The sequence below is a fragment of the Grus americana genome, chromosome 3, assembly GCF_028858705.1.
Source record: "Grus americana isolate bGruAme1 chromosome 3, bGruAme1.mat, whole genome shotgun sequence".
In the NCBI taxonomy this organism is placed as follows: domain Eukaryota; kingdom Metazoa; phylum Chordata; class Aves; order Gruiformes; family Gruidae; genus Grus; species Grus americana.
Genome location: NC_072854.1, coordinates 98712921 through 98734494, shown reverse-complemented (window position 1 = coordinate 98734494; position 21574 = coordinate 98712921). Strand labels below are relative to the sequence as shown.

Below are 21574 nucleotides of genomic sequence, written 5' to 3'. Positions count from 1 at the left end.
TAAATAACTGTCAACTAGGGAAGGTGCCCTTGGACCTATTGTTTGCAAACAGAGAAGGACTTGTGGGTGATGTGATGGTCGGAGGTAGTCTTGGGCATAGCGATCGTGAAATGATAGAGTTTTTGATTCTTGGAGAAGTAAGGAGGGGGCGTCAGCATAACTGCTACCTTGGACTTCCAGAGGGCAGACTTTGGCCTGTTTAGGAGACTGGTTGACAAAGTCCCTTGGGAGGCAGCCCTGAAGGGCAAAGGAGTCCAGGAAGGCTGGACATTCTTCAAGAATGAAATCTTAAAGGCACAGGAGCAGGCTGTCCCCATGTGCCAAAGCTTAAGGAAAAGGCTGAGGTACTTAATGCCTTCTTTGCCTCGGTCTTTAATAGTAAGACCAGTTGTTCTCCAGGTACCCAGCCTCCTGAGCTGGAAGACAGGGAGCAGAATGAAGTCCCCATAAGGGGAAATGGTTAGCAACCTGCTACACCACTTAGACACACACAAGTCTATGGAGCTGGATGGGATCCACCCAAGGGTACTGAGGGAGCTGGCAGAAGTGCTCACCTAGCCACTTTCCATCATTTATCAGCAGTCCTGGCTAACCGGAGGTCCCACTTGACTGGAAGTTAGCAACATGATACCCATCTACAAGAACGGCCAGAAGGAGAATGCTTGAATAACCTGATGTCTTTCTATGACAAGGTGATCTGCTTAGTGGATGAGGGAAAGGCTGCGGATGTTGGCTACCTGGACTTTAGTAAAGCCTTTGACACTGTTTCCCACAGCATTCTCCTGAAGAAACTGCCTGCTCATGGCTTGGACAGGCATACTCTTCACTAGGTAAAAAACTGGCTGAATGGCTGGGCCCAAAGAGTTGTGGTGAATGAAGTTACATCCAGTTGGCGGCTGGTCACAAGTGGTGTTCCCCAGGGCTCAGTACTGGGGCCAGTTCGGTTTAATATCTTTATCAACTATCTGGATGAGGGGATCAGGTGCACCCTCAGTAAGTTTGCAGGTGACACCAAGTTGGGCAGGAGTGTTGACCTACTTGAGGGTAGAAAGACTCTACAGAGGGATCTGGATAGGCTGGATCGATAGGCTGAGGACAATAGAATGAAGTTCAACAAGGCTCAGTGCCGTGTCCTGCACTTGGGTCACAACAACCCCAGGCAACGTTACAGGCTTGGGGAAGAGTGGCTGGAAAGCTGCCTGGCAGAAAAGGACCTGGGGGTATTGGTCGATAGCCGGCTGAACGTGAGCCAGCAGTGTGCCCAGGGTGGCCAAGGAGGCCAACAGCATCCTGGCTTGTGTCAGAAATATTGTGGCCAGTAGGACTAAGGAAGTGATTGTCCCCCTGCACCCAGCACTGCTGAGGCCACACCTTGAATACTGTGTTCAGTTTGGGACTCTCACTACAAAACAGACATTGAGGTGCTGGGGCACGTCCAAAGAAGGGCAACGAAGCTGGTGAAGGGACTAGAGAGCAAGTCTTATGAGGAGCGACTGAGGAAACTGGGGTTGTTTAGCCTGGAGAAAAGGAGCCTGAGGGGAGACCTTATTGTGCTCTACAACTACCTGAAAGGAGGTTGTAGCCAGATGGGTGTCAGTCTCTTCTCCCAAGTAACAAGTGATACAACAAGAGGAAACACCCTCAAGTTGTGACAGAGGAAGTTTAGATTGGATGTTAGGAAAAATTTCTTCACCAAAAGGGTTATCAGTCATTGGAACAGGCTGCCCAGGGAAGTGGCTGAGTCACCATCCCTGGAGGTATTTAAGAGACGCGTAGATGTGGTGCTTAGGGACATGGTTTAGTGGTGGGCTTGGCAGTACTAGGTTAATGGTTGGACTCGATGATCCTAAAGATCTTTTCCAACCTAAACAATTCTATGCCTCTATGATTCTATTCTTCAAAACATTTTTTGAAAAGTGTCTGAGTGCTTCAGTCATCCATAAATCATCTGATGTGATTAACACAAGTGGCAGTAATTATTGAATCTACTGCTGTGCCTATGTTATACCTTGAAATTTTATCAAGAAAACTGTCAACTGTTTAATATCTCAGTGAGTTACAGTCCATGCCTATTTCACACGACAGTTTGGCAATACAGTATTGTATGGTATTTTTGCTGGAATGTTATTTTTTCTAAATGCTGACTGAGCTTTGCATTCTGGGCAAATCTAATCTCTTCCTAAGTATCTCCTGGAAAAGTCTAGGCCTGAGTAAGGAAGTACTGGTGCGCACACATGCGTATATACATGTATGTATATACACAAACATGTATGTATATATAGATAGAGAGTAAGTCAGTAGAGTTCACGTCACCTGAAAATACAAGCTTTCCTAGTTGATCTGGTTTTACTAGGATAATCTGGTACCCATTCTCCACAGCAGTACTGAAAAATAAGGAAATGTGAAACATTTTCACTCTATTAACATCTTATTAATGACAAGGTCTCCTGCTACATGTACAATATACATAGATCCTTGCAGAAAAGCCTAGACTTTTACATTGCTACTGCATAATAGGTCAAAATTGGACACAGATTTGTCTGAGTGAAGAATGTGGCTCAAGGAAGAAACAAAGGTTGTTCACCAGTCTTTTTATCCATTTTGTTACTAAATGTGCTTATTTGTTGTTGGTTTTTTAAATTCTTTTTATACCTCCTTCTTTTCTTCCTTTCATTTTTCCAGACTTTTGCCTTTTGTTTAGCTTTCCTGCTTACTATGTGGTATATTCTCATTACGATTACACTAAAATACCTCCTCTTAGTAATTCTCACCTTACCTCTAGAAGTTATGACCCACCTAGAAGTCATTCTTTACCCTAAGCATAACATTTTTTCATAACGTTGCTCAGTATGATCATTATAACTGCAGTTATACCTATGAAAACTAAACTGAAAGCCCCTTAAGATTGGGAGTTTATGTTCTTATTATTCCTTAGTCTACTTCACCCTTCTTGATCATGCTTCAAACCTGACAGCGTTGTCTTAAGCTGCAGTGAAAGGCATTATGACCAGTGCTGAATCATTGTCAAGTCTGTAAAGGGGTATTTCACTCAATTATGCAGACTCATCAAATAAATTATGCAGGCATTTCTGGAGCAAATAGGTGGAGAAGCAGAGAGGTGGGAGTTCACTGTTCCCTTCAGTGGAAGCTACTTGTCTTGGTAGGAATTAATTCCAACAGAAATTAATTCACAGAAAGTGTGAATACTACCTTAAAGAGAGCACTATCATCCCCATCATATTAATGTAGTGAGAATTATATTGCTCCTTCGTTGCCGGTATGTGTATCCCAGCAGAGTAAAGAAGCATGTAGTAGGGAAAAAACACAGTATTTCTAATTGGTTTGCATAGATCAATTACAAAACAAGTCTATTTTATTTTATGTACCACAATGCATGTAATTTAATTTGGATTCACTTTTGATATCAAACTCTGCCTAGATGTAGGAGCCCAAAGGGCTCTCTGTGAGGGCTTTTGTAGCTGAGAGCTTATTTACAGACCTCTAAAGATACCTGCAGTTTGCGGGTACTGACTGCTTCTGAAAGTGGAACTTGGGATGGCTCAGCCACTTCTGGGATTAGGCTCTGACTTAGCATATCCTGGCTTGTATTGCTTGTCAGATTGCTAAGTACTAAATTAATTTGCAGAGCATATCAAATTCTGATGTAGGAGTAGAGCCTGGGTGTTCTCCAGGCTTCAGTGGTGACTGATGTATTTGAGCACAGAAAAACAATTTTCTCCCTCTCTCATCACAAGGTTTTTCAGCCATCAGAAGTCTGGAAGGCAAACAGATGAGGAAGGTAGAGAAAACTGTGTTGTGGGGTTTTGGGTTGTTGTGGTTTGGTTTTTTTCTCTCTGCTCATTTACGTGTCATCTGTGAAACCTGAATACTAGCCAAAACTCATCCCAACAATTTTATGCAGCAAACTTTGAAGACACAATCTCCTTCTGATGCAAAAGGATCATCACTCTCATTACTTTTTAGTAGGAGCTTTGTTTCTTATTAACATATTCAAGGAATTTTCACCAGATGAACATGGGGTTTCTAAATGTAAAGAAGCAAAAAGGTTTCTCTTGCTTTGCTGCAACTCATGTTCTCGGTTTTATCTGGGAGATAAGCACTGCAGTACCACGTACCAGGATGCTGACGTAGGTCCTCTTTCCTCTCCTTCCTAGGCATTCAGTATCTCCATACAATGCAAAGGGAGAACTGAGCTGCTAGGGAAGAGTTTCTCAAAAGCATGCTGCCTAGAGAGCGGCACACGCTAGAAGAAGGGACCAGGCTTCGTTTAAGCAGGCAATTTGTCAGGAACTGGAGCTGAGTCTTACTCGTGGTGTGTGCGAGGGGGAGAAAAAGAGAAACTGAAACTCAGGTTAGAAAACTCAGACAAACGGTGGCAGATGTGACCTCAAATCTGCATTGTGTTTCAGAGCTAGACATTACTATATCTCAACCAGATCATGTAAATATGCTAGAAGAAGCTGAAGAGATTGGCCAAGATGGTCAAAGGCGAAGGAATTTCTGTTCTGAGAGTCCTCTTCAGGGCTGCAGCGTAAGGGCTCTGATCTGTGGGGCTGCATCAGCACTTAGGTGGCTGTATCCATAGGGAACAACCTAGATGTTGAGTGCAGAAACTCAGGGTAAAATAAACACAGCACAACGAGAAGCAGGGCTTTTAAAACCAAGCAGAATATTCTGCCAATACAAATGTGTTGCAGGTGGTAGGTAAAAGGCTGGTTTGAATTTCTCTGCATGGAACTGCGCTGTTTTATGTAGATTCAACATGAGAACACAAATTGTTAAGAAATCAAAGTCAGCTAGTTGACATTCATTGTGTTTAAGTGGTGGACTGAAGTGGTAAAGAGACAGGAGCCTAACCACTTTTGTGATCCTAGATTCAGCTGTTAGCATATCTCACTTTCCCCCAAAGCAGCCCACACGATGCAGTAAATAAAATCTGAAATTGGTTTTACTATAGCTAAGCTTTGTTATGATCATGGTTTTTATCTGTCATTAAGTTCCTCCAAAACATACAGTTCCCTGCAGTTTTCACTTAACTTATTTCTTGAAAGTTACATGGTGAATTTATAGGGTAAGATTAGAGGGTTTTTCCCCCCACACCTCAGGCTGTGCAATGCCGAAACTCACAAATGCTACCGTATGACTAAGTTCAAGAGACAAAGGTACATCCAGGACTGTACCTGGAATGCACCTGCTACGCTGCAGCCACGAGGGGTCGAGCATCATGTTAGGACCACCACAGAAGCTTTCAGTGGTCTCATCAAGGTGACTACACAAGAATTGTAGTCACCGGTCCATGTAATCCAAAGCTCTCCTGACAAGTGAGGTACAGTGGAATAATGATTCCTACGCAAACACACAAAGCTAGCTCTATAGCACAAACAATTTCTTTTTAGTGCATATTAAGAAAGTTTTGTCTATACATCTATATAGGTGCATTCTCACAGCAGGGTTTTTGCCATGTTTCAACAGAAGATGCATTTCCCAGAGCAATTCAGTTTCATTTTGAGAGTGAGTCTAATTTAGAGAAAGAGAATGTACGAGTAGATGTTTGTTGACTCTATCTCTGTTCTGATGGAGAAGGGAGCAAGGGGGAACTTAACATTTGCAAATAGGAAAAAGAACGAATATGACATAGTGGTAAAATCACGCCAAAGAATGTGAATGGTTTAACTCTCGTAAGGTGCAGCTTGATTTGGCTCCTTGTAAAACCCCTCCAATGGAAAACAATGTCTCAGGTATGAGGCAGTACTTCTGCGACGAAGGATGGTAAATAAGTAGTATGCAGAAAATTAAGTGAAGTAGTACAGAGAAACTGAGAAGGAAGAAAATGTCAAGTTACATATTTAGGAAACGCTTGCTGAGAGGAGGAAGCAAAATGCACAAGACTAGCTGCCGTTTTAGCCTAAACAAATGTTCAGGAGACAATCCTAAAAGGCTTTGAAGAGAGTACAATTCAAGCCTGTAGTTTTTCTCATAATTAGCCAGCCACAACCGATCTTCCCGACGCACCTGCACATTACCAGCGCCAGCAGAGAACAGCTCAGCAGCAGGAGGATGCTCCTAAGCCCTCACCGCCGCGCGTGAACCTCCTGCTGCTCTGAGCTCCAGGCTGACAAGCGCAAGTTGTGCCACAGGACACGCTATGAGCTGTTTGATAACAGGCATGAGGGAACAGATATAAACAATCCTAAATTTAACTTTCTTTTCTAAACCAACGCTTCTTTGCTATCAGAACAATACTAGTAGAATAGCATCGGCTAAATTAATGTAAAGGATTTGTGGGTTTTTGCATTCATGATTTGGCCTGTTAACAGTATACCTATATAGTTTGTCTTTCAAATTATCACTCGGAACTATAAATGACCTTCTACCTGCCAAAATAATGAGTTGAATCTGGTTTCGAATGGGTTTTTTTATCCCAAATCTAATTTAGGATTTAAAAATGCCCTTTTACTAGGATGCTCTCTGCCTCACAATTCTTTTCTAATGAAAAACATGGATCTAAAGGTGGAATTAGATCACAGGAAGGTGCAAATGTGTCTGATAAAAAGCTGTAGTGAAATGCAACAAATGACTATATTGTACTTCCATAGAAGCGGACAAAATTGACCCATATGTTAAACTGATATGTAACCGCTAATGCTTCCGATGTGTATATTGCCAATTTTCCTACCCGATAAGAAATTTATGTTTCCGGTTTTGGTTGCTGAGTAATTGTTTTGGTTGCTGGGAAATTCTGGGAAATTTGCTGTATAAATGAGGATGTATTGATACCTAAAAAATCTTGTATCCAGCTGAATTAGAAATAATTTATTATACTATTGCATACTGATATAAATTATGCCTTTATAGATATGGCTAACTTTTTATATTGTTGGCAAGTCATATAATGGGTTTAGGCTTATTAAAGGTAGACCAAATTCCTTTCAAACACATGAGTATCTTGTAAAGAAAAGAAATCCAAAGTAAACGATATTCATTTGACTTTCATTTTAAGGGAAGAGAGGAAGAGACAAATTTCAAAAATGAAACAGGACAGGGATGGATCAGGGACCAAGGATAATCCAGTATGAATTGGGAGATGCAGGCAGAGACAAGACCATAAAGATAAAAACCCACCAAACCAATATATTTAGTATTGTAGTGCAGGCTATTGTACCAGTTAAACTTGAGCTGGTTTTTGTGTGTTCCGCTCTTAGTTTAGTGCTTTAACATATTCTTCAGAGCAAGAAAACAAATTAATTGTATAAACCCAAAAAGGTTAAGTTACAGAAAAAATTATTTGAAATCATTAACTTCCGTATTTACCTTCATGTACGTTCATTTTATGCTTTGCCAAACCTTAATGTCATTGACCTTGATAACAAAATTCACTCACCCTTTGTTAATCTAACATACAATACTTAACAGTATGCCATAACAGCAGTGTATAGATTAGATATTCTTCTCAGTGCTTTCTGAGCAGTCCCACTACAGATGTGATTACTCCTTTCCCAGGGATGCTATCATGTTGACAAAACCACATTTTGTTTTCCCCATCTCTGGAATTTCCTTTTAAATATACGAGGGATGCTAAATTCTTCTGGTTAGCAACAATCACTTCACAGGCACTGCCCTGAGACCTGGCTTCCGTCCTTTCCAGCCCAAGCAACCTGCTGGCGTGGTCCCGGGTGTTGCCAGAGCTCCCCCTGCGCAGCCAATGAGAAGGGACACAGAATCAAAGAATGGTTTGGGTTGGAAGGGACCTCCAAGATAATTTAGTTCCACCCTGCCCCCTGCCATGGACAGGGATACCCTCCACTAGACTGGGTTGCCCAAAGCCCCATCCAACCTGGCCTTGAACACTTCCAGGGATGGGGCATCCACAACCTCTCTGGGCAACCTGTTCCAGTGCCTCACCACCCTCACAGGGAAGAATTTCTTTCTAACATCTCATCTAAATCTGCCCTCCTTCAGCTTAAGGCCATTACCCCTTGTCCTGTCACTACACTCCCTGATAAACAGTCCCTCTCCAGCTTTCCTGTAGGCCCCCTACATAACTCAGCATGTTGGATAACCTCGTACGTGACCAACGTGCCTGTGCCCACAGCCGCGGGTGGGCTGTGAGACTGTGGTAGTGATCCAAAGCAGGCAGGAGTCAGGCTCTGATAAGGTAGCAACACTTTTTTCGGAGCAGTACGGTTATAATGACTACAAACACCTGCACGGCACAATTATAACAGAAAATTACTGAAGGCTGTTGTGAAATGAACGGTTGGGTTGGTTTTGTGAGAAATGGTTCAATGATAAGTAAACACAAAATTTTGATTCTTTTTAAAAAGATTTATTGAACCCAACTCACTACTTCTGCCTTGAGCTATGTAGATGCTAAGGCTTGGGTTTCCAAAGGTGCTTAAAATTCGGTGGCTACATTTTATTGGGATTACATGAAATTAAATTACTCTGCTGAAAAGCAAGGCCAATTGTCTCCCATCCTGAAATCCTTACTGCCAGGCCTCTACTGTCCACCTTCCCTTAGGGTTCCTTCAGAGCCAGTTGTGATACCTCTGACTCAGAGGAGTCCTCAGGTCAAGCACACAATTCCATGAAAAAGGCAGTAAACAAAATCGATGTAAATTGTTACAATTTTGATAGGTTTCTACTCTTTCTTCCTATGTTCTGCATTTGGCACGGTGGCTATGCACAACTCAAAGCACTGGGACGGCTTTCATTTGATACAGAAGGTGTAAAGAGAAGGGGAATGATTTGAAAACTACTTAGAGACTCTATTTAACCTTCCAAACCTGAATGAAAGCTGAAAATGCTAATATTTTTTACAAAGTCCAGAAAAATATCATTTCAGGCAAATCAAAATATTTTTTATTTTTGAATTTCAAAAACCTTTTGAATTACAGATTGATCTTCTGCAACAAAATAGCACTTTAAAAAATCGTTACCTTTCCAAAGTTTTGTTCCAAAATGTTGAAATGAGACATTTTGATGTGTTAGAACACTTTCTCTAGTTTCCTGTTTGAAATGAATTACAGCAAAATAGATCTGATCTCATGTGCTTGTTTCAAAGGAAACGCACAGATGGTGTATGGTTCTGGTGAATGATTCTGTTTAAGTCTTTGAATAGATCTAATAAATACAACATCACTGAGCCTTGCTAATCTGTAGCTGTAGCTTCAAAAGTAGACACATTTTAAACATTATAGATCAATTAAAGCAGCAAAATATAAACAGCCTATAGGTTACCTCTTCTCCTTCTTCAATATGATAATCCTTTCTTTCATTCGGCCCTCCAACAAACATCACATTTAATTGATGACGGTGCCTAGAAAAGAAAGTGACATTTTAAAGCTACCTCCACTCATGATGTTCCTTATTTCATATAATTTTTTTTTTTTTTTTTATTCTTTGAGGACAGCGAGTCAACGAAACAACGCTGAGTGACAAGCAACATCCAGAAGGAGAACTCAAAAGACCTTGGACGCATCTCTTCGGTCTGCCACCATCCTGCCGGGTGACCTGAGACCAGCTACCTCCCTCCTGGTGTTTCAGTGCCTCCGGCTATGAGAAGGGGACAATGACAGCCGCCAACTGTGGAAAGAGCTTCGAACTTTAAAGATTACTACATAAGAGACAGGAAGGACAGGAAGACATCTTTTCAACGTGTGCTGATTAGATCAGGATTCTCTAAAGGTAAAACACTTTTTAAGGTTAATAAAGATAAAACCATACTTTATTCCCATTGGTAGAATTATTAGAGGGATACTGATGGTAGGAATTATCAGCTAATTTCTCTTCTATTTATACTGGTTTTGCTAAGGTGGAACAACATTACGATGGTTTAATTGTGGTGCTGGTTGATTCAGAAAAGGAAATTCAGGCCCTTTCTCTTCACTCTGCCCCTTTTCAGAGCCCCAGTGAGCACTTCTCTGAGCTGGCACAAAGAATAGATACCATCCCAATTATCTGTCAGTCCACTTACACTAATAAAGAGGTAAGGCAGCAGGTTTTAATTTACTAAACCCCCCTGTAAATCAGGCCAGTTAGCTGCGATTCAAAATGCAACGTGGGGAAGAACAACGTGCCTCTGTGTCAGCACCCCGTAAGCCTTAACTGAGAGAAGCTATTCTGAACTGCTGAACATATACATTTGATCTGCTACTATCATCACGTTTACCTTGAACAGTACTTAAATGATAATGAACAACACAGTAGGGATTAATAAAGCAGAAATAACAAGTAACAGTGGCAAATTCCTTGGTCAAATAGAAGTCTAAAGAATTAAACTAGATTACAATTCTTAAATTGATTATTTTCACCATAGGAAGCTGTATACATTATAGCACTTGGCTTCATGCCCGTACCCTAAAATAAGGAACTGAAATCAGAACTGTTTGTACCATGCAGATTTAATATTCTTTTTCAAGAATGCTCTGTAATACTTTTGCATTAATGAACCCTTCTGCTGAAGAAGGGCAGGAAGATCAAAACAGTAACACCACAGCTAATAGTTAATGAAATAAATTACAATCAACCCTGGAGAATAAAATAAGAGAAAGACAATCTATGGGTATCTTGTACACTACTTTTAAGATGACTTAATTTTTTTTACAGAAACCCATGCAGTTTTGTTGTTAGTTCAATAACTGGAAGTGAAAATATTGCTCTAAAAATCATTGTTGCTTAACTTTTTGTTTGGCAAAGCTACCACTAATTCTGTTACCCCATGGATTTATCTGGGTTTTACATAACAAACAGGCAACGATGGGATAATCATTCCTATCACAAACAATTATAAAATGAGACCATCAAAAAATTCCAGTTGTCAAATACAAACAGGAACTGTTTGCTTGTCCGTATTGCTAAATAAAGTAGTGTGGTTAATATAGTTGCATTAAATTAAGAAGAAAAATCGTAAGGAAGGAAAGCAGTTTCAGTTAAGACTGCCAAAATGCAGTTAGAGTATCATAAAGGCTTCAGGGGTGTGAAACATTACTTGATTGCACTATTTTTAGAATGAGGTGCTAATCAATGGCCTATTAAGTTTTACATACTTTTATATTTCTCTTCTTAATCACATAAAGAAAATGATACCAGCAGGCAACCTTTTAAAAAGTCTCAAGACCATGAAAAATCAGATAGTCCATGACCACAGATACGTCTCCTTGTGATAAGTATCATATTCTGAACTCAAAGAGCTTTAAAAGTGCCATAGCTGATTTTTACAGGGTAGCTATGTCAAGGGTTCTGATTTTGCACTAATTGCTCATTGTTGAGGTTAAAAACCATTTAAACCTGCAATATAGTGTCATTAAAATACATCTAATTAAATTGCAGCTCTTATATTGTATCCTTTTATTGACTCAGGTGAAACTCTAAGCAGGTGGTGGTTCAGGAATTGAGGTTTTGTTTCGAAATCTCAAATAAGTATTTGCAACTTTTGATCCTCTCAAGTATATGGAACACAACTGAATAAAAGCTTGAAAGCCATCATAAATTTAGACACTAACAGTCCTACCGATTTGCTGTAAGACTTAGATTTTAACTGTTAATTCTCTCTTGAAACACAGGATCATAAGTTACTTGAATGTTTTGAGGTGGTTGCCTTCCAGTGGTGAAGGCAGTAAGAAGAATGCCTTATACATCTCTACTCAACACATAAAGGATCAAAGCCTTTGGAAAAATGTTGGAAATCTATGAGTCACTTCTTGGAAAATCGCCTAAAACCTCTTTGGAAAATCCTGAAAACGTTTAGATAGCACCAGGAGCAGGTGGTGAGAGACTCAGAATCCATATAGTAGTTGGCTTTCCTCTCCTCCTTCACAGGCTGAAGCTACATTGGAAAAATTGATTTTTTTTTTTTTAATCTATGCAATTTTTATCCCCAAAAATGTTCCTTGTTTCACTGTGGCTTCTCGCAATGTTTATGGTGAAGACTTGCCAACACTGAGTATTTAGGGATCTATGTGACCGTCTGACCTCTGATAGATGTCACGTTCCAGAGTTAACTTCAGGTTTACACAGAACTGCTGGTAGGGTGTGCAGAACAGTGCAGTAATGACCCAAAGGTTCATCTCTCTGATGAAGAAAGAAACCTGTGAATATTCCACATACTGTAAAATACTAAAATTTTACCACCATCACTGGTAAGTTTAGAAATGGTTATGCTTTACAAAATGCTTCCTAAATCTGTTTTGAAAATGAAAGAAATGGAAATGCTCATAAGAAGACGACACTTTCTTCATTCTCTCCCACTGTGAAACTACTGTAGTGATTCAAGTTTCATAATTTCTCAGTTAAACATACAACTGTAGTTTCTACAGAGTCATCTCAGTAAGGATGTGCCCTTTACCTTATTTTTGTCTTGCAACCATTCCTTTGAAAAGTAACCCTTGCGTCTGTGAATGGAAATGAATATCACTGCTACCGTACTGCCCGTTCAGCTTTTGATTAGAGGCAGCACTTCAGGGTAGGGCAAGAGGCACATTCTTTTGTGCTTTTTTTAATGATTAAAGTTGCAAAGCAAGATTTAAAAAAAAAAAAATTAAAAGCAAGAAAAATGCTTTTTATTTTCTTTATAAAATCTGGGTTATATTGCTCTTTACAAAGAATCCTTTCTTATGAAAGCCTTCTGTATATGGAGTTTTGGACAAAATATATTGTCCTCAGCTTCACTGACAAAAGAAATCCTTGCTAACGTTGTGACTAAAAGGTGCCACTCGTTGGACCATTTACACTGGAATTTGTTCATGAGCTTTGACACTGAGAATATGCATGTTGTACAACTGCATAATGCCCGCGCTTCCTTCTTAGATTCGCTGCCTCATTCAGAACATGGTTTGTAGCTCTCAGGTGCCAGTCGGTGCTCTGAAGCCTCTCGCTGAACAGGGCAGAGGGTCTTGCGCTGCCTGGACAGCTCTGGAAATGCCCTGGAAACGTGCTCCTCCACTGCCCCGGCCCTCTGTTTCTCCTTATCTTCCAGCGGTGTGTCCCGTTGGTTTTGATTGCTCCTCTGCAACGCTGAAATGACCCTCGGCAGCTCTAGCAGCTGTGTCCGGTTGTAAGTTGGTAGCACTAACCTGTTAGCTAAATCTTATCATTTGTGGATGTAATGCCGTCTCCTCAGATTTCTGTGAGTTTATTGTCACAAGGCCTGACACGAAGTCCCTTAACTCTGTCCCACTGCCTACAAGAGACTTTGAGTTGAGGCAAATATCTTATATTCAAGTTGATCTTTACAGCTTCTGCAGAGTTACTGCAAAACAGATTTCAGTCACTTCGTGTTCTTCGAAACAGCACTCTGCAGTCTAAGAGGAACTACAGTTCCTTACTAATCTTTACCACGTATGCATTTTAGCAGCTTCCTCTTATAGCTAAGAATATATAAATATCTAAGAACTGGGTGTAAAAAAAAATAATCTGCATTTACTTACATAAGCTTATTGCAAACAGGTGGCAAAAAGGCAGCTTTGTTTTCTTCTATCCATTTTCTTACATTTACAAGAAGCTCCATGGTCCACCAGCTGTGAAAGTTTTGAAGGAGATGTTAGAGTTTGCAGAGGGCTCTTTCCGTGAGCAAACTGCGCGTCACTTCATGCCCAGAGCTCAGGGGATTGGCTGGTAGAAGAGGTGTCTTCAGGATTGAGTGTCAAAGGGGACAGGTCCATCAGCCAAAGGTTATTTCGTAAAGAGTACTAATGCTCCAGCAGCTTGGCTAATAATTGACTAGTGTTTTTAAAAAATATATTTTAATCAGAGACTTATTCTGCCCACAGGAAGTTTCCTAGTTCTCTGTACTGCACCAACTGGAGTGTGCGTATGTTACCTCTACAAAAATTGCCTTCTTGCATAGACAAACTGATGGTTAGGAAAACAGGCAAGACTTGGGCGTGCACACCCTTCAAGTCTAAAATAGAAACAGGTTTCGAACCTAAATGCAAGTTGAGAGCAGTTCCTTAAAGTTTAGTTCCATATAATATGTATAATAAGTATTTTTATACATGTGTAACTATATATAGGTGTTTCAGGCTTGATAAAGAGCCCCATTTCCTTTTCCCACTTCCCCTCAACCTTGTTAGGCTGAACGTTTGGGGGGTGTGTGTGTTTGAAAAAATTGGGATCTTTTCTGCCAGATAACAAAAATAAAGATGTCTCTTGCATTTGTAAGACCAAAAGCAGGTGTCCATAGACGCTCATGTTAATTTGATCCGCTCTTTGCCAATGTTATAGCAGGGCTTGTTGGAGAGCTGAACGTGGTTCTGCGATGCCCTTTCGGAAAGTGCAGCTTATTGTCATCAAATTATCAGGCAAACAAGAAACCGAGAACTACCAGGCATTCCAGATCTGTGTTAGTCTTTATTGCCTCACTAGTTTCTGTTCAACATCTACATAGTTCCTACAGGATTGCTCACTCTGTTCCCCACCACCCCCCATTTTTTAATAAGTAAATGCATAAACATTTATTTTCAGACTTCAAATACATGAAATGGCTGATAAACAAAAAGCCCCAACACATTACAAAATTTTAGCACTTTTCAGTTGCTCTTGACATAGCTTAGTCTTCTGATTATATCTAGACTGCACTTAGTGGGTGAATGTGTATAAGGTTTGAACTAATTTGAACTAAATTTGAACTAATATGCTGGACTGAAGAGTCATTACGCTGGAACAGTACAAACTTGTGAGTTCTTTCCCTTATATCATTATAATTTTCCAGTGGAAAAAAAACAATGGAGTGTGAGTTTGAACTAATACCAATGCTCTTATTCCAGTATGTGTAAGAGTGACTCTGTTTTACCTTCATCTCTATCACTTCTTTGCAGTTTAGTTTAAACTGATTACATAATTGATCAAAAAAAAAAAATCCATTTATTTTGAGATAGAAAGGTACACATGTGGATTACAGTTCTGCTATATTGGTACAATCACAATGGGCCTGGCAATAATTTCCTCTGAAATAAGCCTAAAGTAGTTATTATTTCACTCAATTATAAGAAGAATGCCACATTATTTATTTAGAACATGAAATTTCTACCATCAGAATGGCTGTGGTGAGACACCGGTGCATAACAAAGTCATCAGGCCTGGCTTTGGACCTACAGACATGACCATTTCAGTGCTTTTTGTACTGTAGGCTGCTGGCACACTACTGAGCTGCGAAGAAAAGAGATCTATTGGAAAGGCACTTACACTTAGGGGATTGTGACCCAGCCTGGTGGGACCAGGAGAACTGAAGACACTCTATTTTAATGACGGTGGTTTTGTAAAAGCTCTACCTCATCATTACTACCATGCATTGTGGAGCAGGACTCCATTTGCTGGGCATGGAAATGAAGAGATTGTACAAAGCCACGGTAGGAAAAATCACAGGTCCTGGAACTGACAGAGCCAAGCCTTGTTCACCACGATATTAATGCGCCAGTTTTAACTGCAGGGCTATTGTCCACAACCCCCACTCTAATCCCTAGTCTCCACTTCTTTCCACTGGGCAGAATACAAGGTGCTATTACCTGCAGAGAAAACTATCTCGGTTGCAGGCTGATAAATCCATTCTGTGGCTAGAGTGAGGTATGAAAACCCAATAGCTAGACCTATTCAGGGAGGAAACAAATGAAGTTCACTTATAAAATTCACCAGTAGTATGAAGCTGAGGTTATTATCACAGGGTAGCATTTTCTGCAACCTTTTGAAATCAATAGGTTTCGAAAAATGCAGTTAATGGCCTTTCCATGTATATAAAAGGTATAAGGGAACATTGCTTTTTTTTTGCCTTTTTTTTTTTTTTAGGAAGAGGCCTATGAAATGGTCTATGTGGCCTGGAAGTACTGGGCGATGAAACCGTATTTTTGTGAAGTGCATTGGAGAGGCAAAGAAAAGAGCCAGCACTGCAGTCTTTGTGAGACTCAAGTAAATACGTACACCTTGTAACCTGACTGGGGCCTGGATTTCTCTTGCTAGTCTACTTCACAACGATTCTTCACATCCATCAAAGCCTCTTCCAGCATTTGGGGTTTCTGCTTCCGCTTTCGGCTCAGATCCTCCCCTTTATGCAAATGTGAGGACTCGATTTGTCAGATTTTGCTGCCAGAGAAGCACAAGATTACTGAAGCACAAAACTGCTACACACAAAAAAAACCCATTCCTGCATTAAGGGTGCAGGAAAAAAGTGGTAGTGGAAAAACCATGAGTTCAGGACCGCGCTTACTCTATTTTTCTACTTTTCTCAACCACCACACCTATTAGATACTTAAATTTACTAGCTGGTGTCCAGCATGCAACATATGTCAACAAAAAGCACGTAAGCTAAATATTGTTTCTAGTTAGAAAGGATATTCAGGTTCATTGGCCCGGATTTTTATCTGTATTAAAGGGATATTAGGTCATTTTTCCATTACTCCCTGTGTTTGGGGGTTTTTTCACCTAAAGAACTGATGATAAAGACCTAAAATGGTTTAGAGCCCCCGGGAAGGGAAGAGGGAAACAGACCATGAAGCCAGCAAGCCTCGATGCTGCCTGCTCCACTCTGCCCATTCTACTCTCGAAAGCAAACAGCATTGTGAAAATTGGCTCTTAAGCCTTGTTTTTTTTCACACTTTGTGCTAAGAAGTATTCTGAAAAATCTTCCCCAGGGGAGGTTTGCATTCACCAGCAATTTCAGGACAAAATCCTTTTAGTATCATCTCAACTTTGCCTTTCTGTCCCTGTGCAATACAGAGACTGATTTATCTCCATTGGTGTTAAAATAATGGAGCTACACTGAAGTGATGATCTGGAGATTCTGCAAGCAGCAGGAAGCAAGTAACTTTCTGCAGCATTAGGACAGCTTTAACTTCTGCTTTTTATCTTTTTTTTTTTTTAAATATTGTGAAGAAATGAAAAAAGGAAGGCATAGGTATGACCAAATAATCCATTTCACTCAGTTGAACATGCTTCCTATTTTGTGTCAATTCTGTGCTTTTGCTATTTGTTCAAGAGTTCAAGATCTAACAAAACATACTAGAATCTTCGCCATCATCACTGTTACTTTTATGGGAAGGCTGATTAAAATACAAGCAGCAGTGATTATCGTCTATATAAACACAAAAATTAGACTCACTGAGTCCTCCCTTTTGCCTGAGTCTAAGGTTAAATCTGCAATAAAGATCTTGTCTGTATGCTCACAGCTTCTGCTTTGATTCTTCCTGACATTCTTGCATTTGCCAAAAAAGCACTTGTTTGGATGAAATTATATTCACAGCAATCTTTGCGTGGTATAGAATGTTTTATTTTCTAGTGTAATGATACACTGCTAAGGGTAATGGAGGCAGCTGCCGGTTTCTGGTATGCCAACTAAACCTATGTGATGATGGAAAATTTCTCTAAGAAATGAACTGTCAGGTTTTTTCTCCATGCCAGCCACCTTCATCGATGGTCAGATACAGCAATTGCATGTTACTTTACCTGTTAATGGTGTATACCACTGATTCTCGGTAATGCCCACAGTAATAGTACCAACAGCAGAACAACTTCCCTGACAAGAGAGAAGCATGTCGTCTCCATCCAAAGCAATCTCAAAAGGTTTCAGCTCATTTATGGATCAGAGGTGGGGGAGGAGGTGATGAAGTCGCACATAACTGCCGCTCAATCTGCCAAAAGTAGTTGGGAGATCAGTGCTATTTACTTAAAACTGGCTGAGTGCCTGTCATCTGCTGCTGGGCCACCGACAGCTCATTTTTAGAGGCCACGGAAATCCAAGCACTGTGTAGCACTCCCTACGACCATCCGCTCTGTAGTGAAATGCCCGGAGCTTGTTGCTTTGCACACAGTAAAATAGCTGTAGAAAGGAAAATGCTTTCTAGTACTTAAGTCAGTAACCCAACAGAGCTGTTTAGGAAAGTAAATATGGTGACAATGCGTAACTATGGGTGGGAAAAAAAGGAAGAGTATGTCTCTGTCTCAACTGTGTAACAGTGTTGGAGCATTGCTTGCACTTAAGTATCTGCTGATGCCAATTACATTTACCATCTTCCTGCCACATAAAGATAAGATAGATCTAACTGCAGAATAAATCCATGTCAGTGGTATGTTTTAACAATAAACATGTGCATAAGGCTGTGTGTTTTCTTGTAGTAACTGTTTCTAAGCGTGTAGTACATCATATATACAGTGCTGTTTCTACCTGTAAGTAATGTTAGCCTTTTAGATCTATTCAGCATTTTCATATCGGTGCACCTGATTCCAACTTTGAATTCTAGGGAACAGCAAGACAAAACGTCCAGGTATTTATACAAGCAGTTTAGACCCTGTAGATGTGACGTGTTTGTATTACGGATGCTCTGTACTTAATAAAGTACTTGTACTACAGTAAAGTAAGATGAAGTCAGTCTAGAGGTAAAGTAAGCTCTCAGTGAATTATCCATATGGGATAAACCCCAACATTTGTGGTTATTTCTACTAAGCATCAATCAAAAATAATTTTGTATGACTCCTTTTAACCTGTACTACTTTATTTAAAAGTGCCAGGGCATCCCTGCACAGGACAGCAGCAGAGTAGCAAGTGGACTGCAAAGCCCTGGGGTGTGCAGCTAGCGATGCTACAGGCATAATAATTTAATTTATTGACAGTATTTAGTTGCTTTTCTCTCCGGCTGGGCCCTGAGCACAACAGACGAGCGCGCTGCTTCCCCACCGGCGTGAACTGGTGAGGGAGAAGTTCGTTGACCCAGAGGCCAACGCCTTTTACCACAGGCCGTGAGGAGGTTTGGTTCCGTCTCCGGAGCACGGACGTGCGAGGGCCGCTTCAGCCGGCTGCAATATCTGGGATGGAAGGGGGGCCCGGACGCTCCTGTTCCCCGCAGCCCCCCCGGCCGCCCCCGCCGGAGGTGACCAGAGAAGGCGCAGAAGGCCGCGCTCCCCGCTCCCTGCCCCGCCCCGCCCCGCGCGGCAGGCCCCGCCCTCCCGGTGGAGGGGGCCAGGCCCTCCCCGCCGCGGCCCGCCGTGCCGCCAGCTACCCCCACGGTCGCCCGCCCGGCGGGGAGCCAGGGGGTGGGCGGGCTTTGTCCCGGGCACCGCAGCCGCTCTCCTTCCTCCCGTGCTTGGGGGCGCTGCCCTGCCCGAGAGGCGCAGCGTCCACCAACTCCCTTCTCCACTCCCAGTGCCGCTGTTAACGGCCGTAAACGACGAGAGCGCGGTCCTGGCAAACAACCGGGGCGGCCCAGAGCCGCTGCTGAGCGCGGGGCGCAGGCGGGTGTGCCGCCGCCCTTCCCCCGCCGGGGCCGGGCGAGCCCTTGATAAACCGTTCGGGAGGAGTTGGTGTCAGGGCTCCAGTGGCGCAATCGGTTAGCGCGCGGTACTTATACAGCAGTACAAAGCCGAGCAATGCCGAGGTTGTGAGTTCGAGCCTCACCTGGAGCACACAGCTTTTTGGGAGGGAAAAGGGGCTTTTTTGGGGCTCGGCCGCGCTCCGTAGGAAGAATGGAAAAATTATGCAGCCGTGGCGGCAGCGTGGGGTGGCAGGCGTGCACCCTGCCGTGCCCACAGGCCTCCAGTGGTTTTTGGTGGGGCACACCTCGCCGTGAAATGCACCTCACGGCAGTACGCAAAAGGAGCCTGTGTGGGGGGCTCTTTATTGTCAAAGTTTGCTGTGTGAAGGCTTGTAGGGCTGTCTGCTCAGGCAGCAGTGTAAGTTCGGTGTGTTCAGAGCAGCTGGTCAGTGTGGAGTAATGCTTTCCTGGTGAGAGCTGCTTGTGTGAACTTGCAGGAAGTAAAGGTTGTTTTATACTGTGGTGGTTAATACAGAGTGCATGTAAATATTGGCTGATGAGGTCACTACAACTGAAGGGTAACAAAGTCTCCCCCCCTCACTTTGCCTCCTTCGGCAGCGAGTGCCTTTGTAACTGCCCATTACCTTGGTAATGCTTTACAAACACACCGCCCGTAGCAGGAAGGGAAATAATTGAAATAATTTCAGATTTCTTTTCACAACTTGAGAGGCGGCAGGGCCACTGGAAAAGGGCAATTTCCTGAAAGAGAAGGTTGGGGGACGCTGCCTGAATGTTTAGGCCCAGATCCTATGTTAACACCTAGTCTACTACTTTCACAGTGCAACTTATATCAAAATATAAATATAATGCTACCCCAGGGTGCGTGGGGAGCCTGTCCTCATGCTGTCCTGCGCTGGGGCAGCTGTGGTGTCGCTGTCGTGGCCTCGCCGGCCCTGACGGGGTGAAGTGTGGGATAACCCAGGCTGTCGCTTGCATTGCAGCTTTTTCCTGAAAATTTGGTGGCTTGCAGGCATATGAAAATAAAGTATGTGGTTTTGCTTACGCTAACATGTTTTTTTCTTGGGCTTTTTGGTCCTGAGTTGTTGGTTAATGCTTTAATGCTCGTTGGCGGTGGCGCATATATATATAAACGTGTATTTATATTGATATATGTTTGTGTAAACCTTTAAACCGTTATGGGAGAGCTCCCAATGTCTGTGTGTGAGTGCTATCTTATTTTCTAAATCTTTAATGTCTGCAGATGATGCATTTAGAAAACACCTGTGTGAGTGATGCAAGGTGCCAGCTGTACTGATGTGATGTAGCGAGGTAATCCCTCCCTCCCCAAATAACAATGTGGGTCACCTGTGCCTCGTTTCCCTTTTGAAAACCACGGGCCAGACCTCCTTCTCTCTTTTCTGAGCCCGGCGTTTGCTGTGGTCCTCGCACGTGATGGCCAGGGAGCCCTGGGGGCTGCTGCCAGCTGGCCAGGGGCTTGGATGGGCCTTGGGTGCTCCTGGCAGTGTCTTTGGGATGAAAGGCTTCCCCATGGTGAGTCTTCCATGCTGCCCGGTTTACCTAGGTGCCCGCCTCTTCGAGCGTATGCCATGTTCTTTGTTCCTCTGTTAACTTGCCTGGTGTGGATGGCATGCCTGCAGGCCTGTATCTCCCCAGCTCCTCTGAAATCCTTCCTAGGTCTCTTTTAAAAAGGTTCTTCTCAAAATTTGTGTTGCTCTTCGTCGAAGGTTGAGTATGGACTTTGTGTACTCTATAGGCTTATTCTGGCTGCTCTGTGTTCCCACTGACCGTGGAAGGAAAGAGGACTTGCTTACAGATGCTGATAACCTTTACGTACCTGTTGCTTATTGCTGGAGGGAGAATTTACAAAGATGTAGCTATTGCCTGGTTCTGGAGAATTAATAGTCATCAGGTTAGGGAGCGGGCTTTGTGTTTATCCCTGTGTCATCTTGCTCAAACAGGGAGTCCCACCAAACTGGGAGATGCAGGATCTAGAAGGAAGGACGGGCTCACACAGGGTAGCCCTTCCTGATGTGTATTTCTAAAAGTGGCAAGTTTTGTTTCTGGTATGTTAGTACGGTTTTGGTGTTTGTGAGGCACTTAAGCAAACACTTAAGTTTCTTTGAATGTGTCAGTCAGGAACTTTCCATAATATTAGGGCTTGCGTATCCTAACAAATGCCTATAAAAGCCTACGATAAAGACTTGGCACTCCTAATTGTTTTGAAACCGAAGTAATAAATATTTTTAGTCTTAACTTTACAAATAGTAGTCAGTGAGAGCCTGCTCTTCATAACTTTT

The 21574-nt window shown here is 42.2% G+C and overlaps 1 protein-coding gene and 1 non-coding gene across 2 annotated transcripts in view; one reads left to right on the top strand and one right to left on the bottom strand.

Moving 5' to 3' along the window:
* The window catches only part of HAAO (3-hydroxyanthranilate 3,4-dioxygenase), a 37964-nt gene extending 24313 nt beyond the window's left edge, over positions 1 to 13651 (bottom strand). The window contains exons 1-2 of the mRNA XM_054821249.1: positions 13449 to 13651; positions 9262 to 9340 (exon numbers count right to left, since the gene is read on the bottom strand). Coding sequence (XP_054677224.1) covers positions 9262 to 9340; positions 13449 to 13528 — 159 coding nt within the window. The 5' untranslated portion in view covers positions 13529 to 13651. The remainder of the gene's footprint in view (positions 1 to 9261; positions 9341 to 13448) is intronic.
* A 5662-nt stretch (positions 13652 to 19313) lies between these two features.
* On the top strand, positions 19314 to 19407 carry TRNAI-UAU (transfer RNA isoleucine (anticodon UAU)). Its single transcript has 2 exons — positions 19314 to 19351; positions 19372 to 19407. It is a non-coding gene; the product is annotated as a tRNA-Ile (tRNA).
* The last annotated feature ends 2167 nt before the right edge of the window (positions 19408 to 21574 follow it).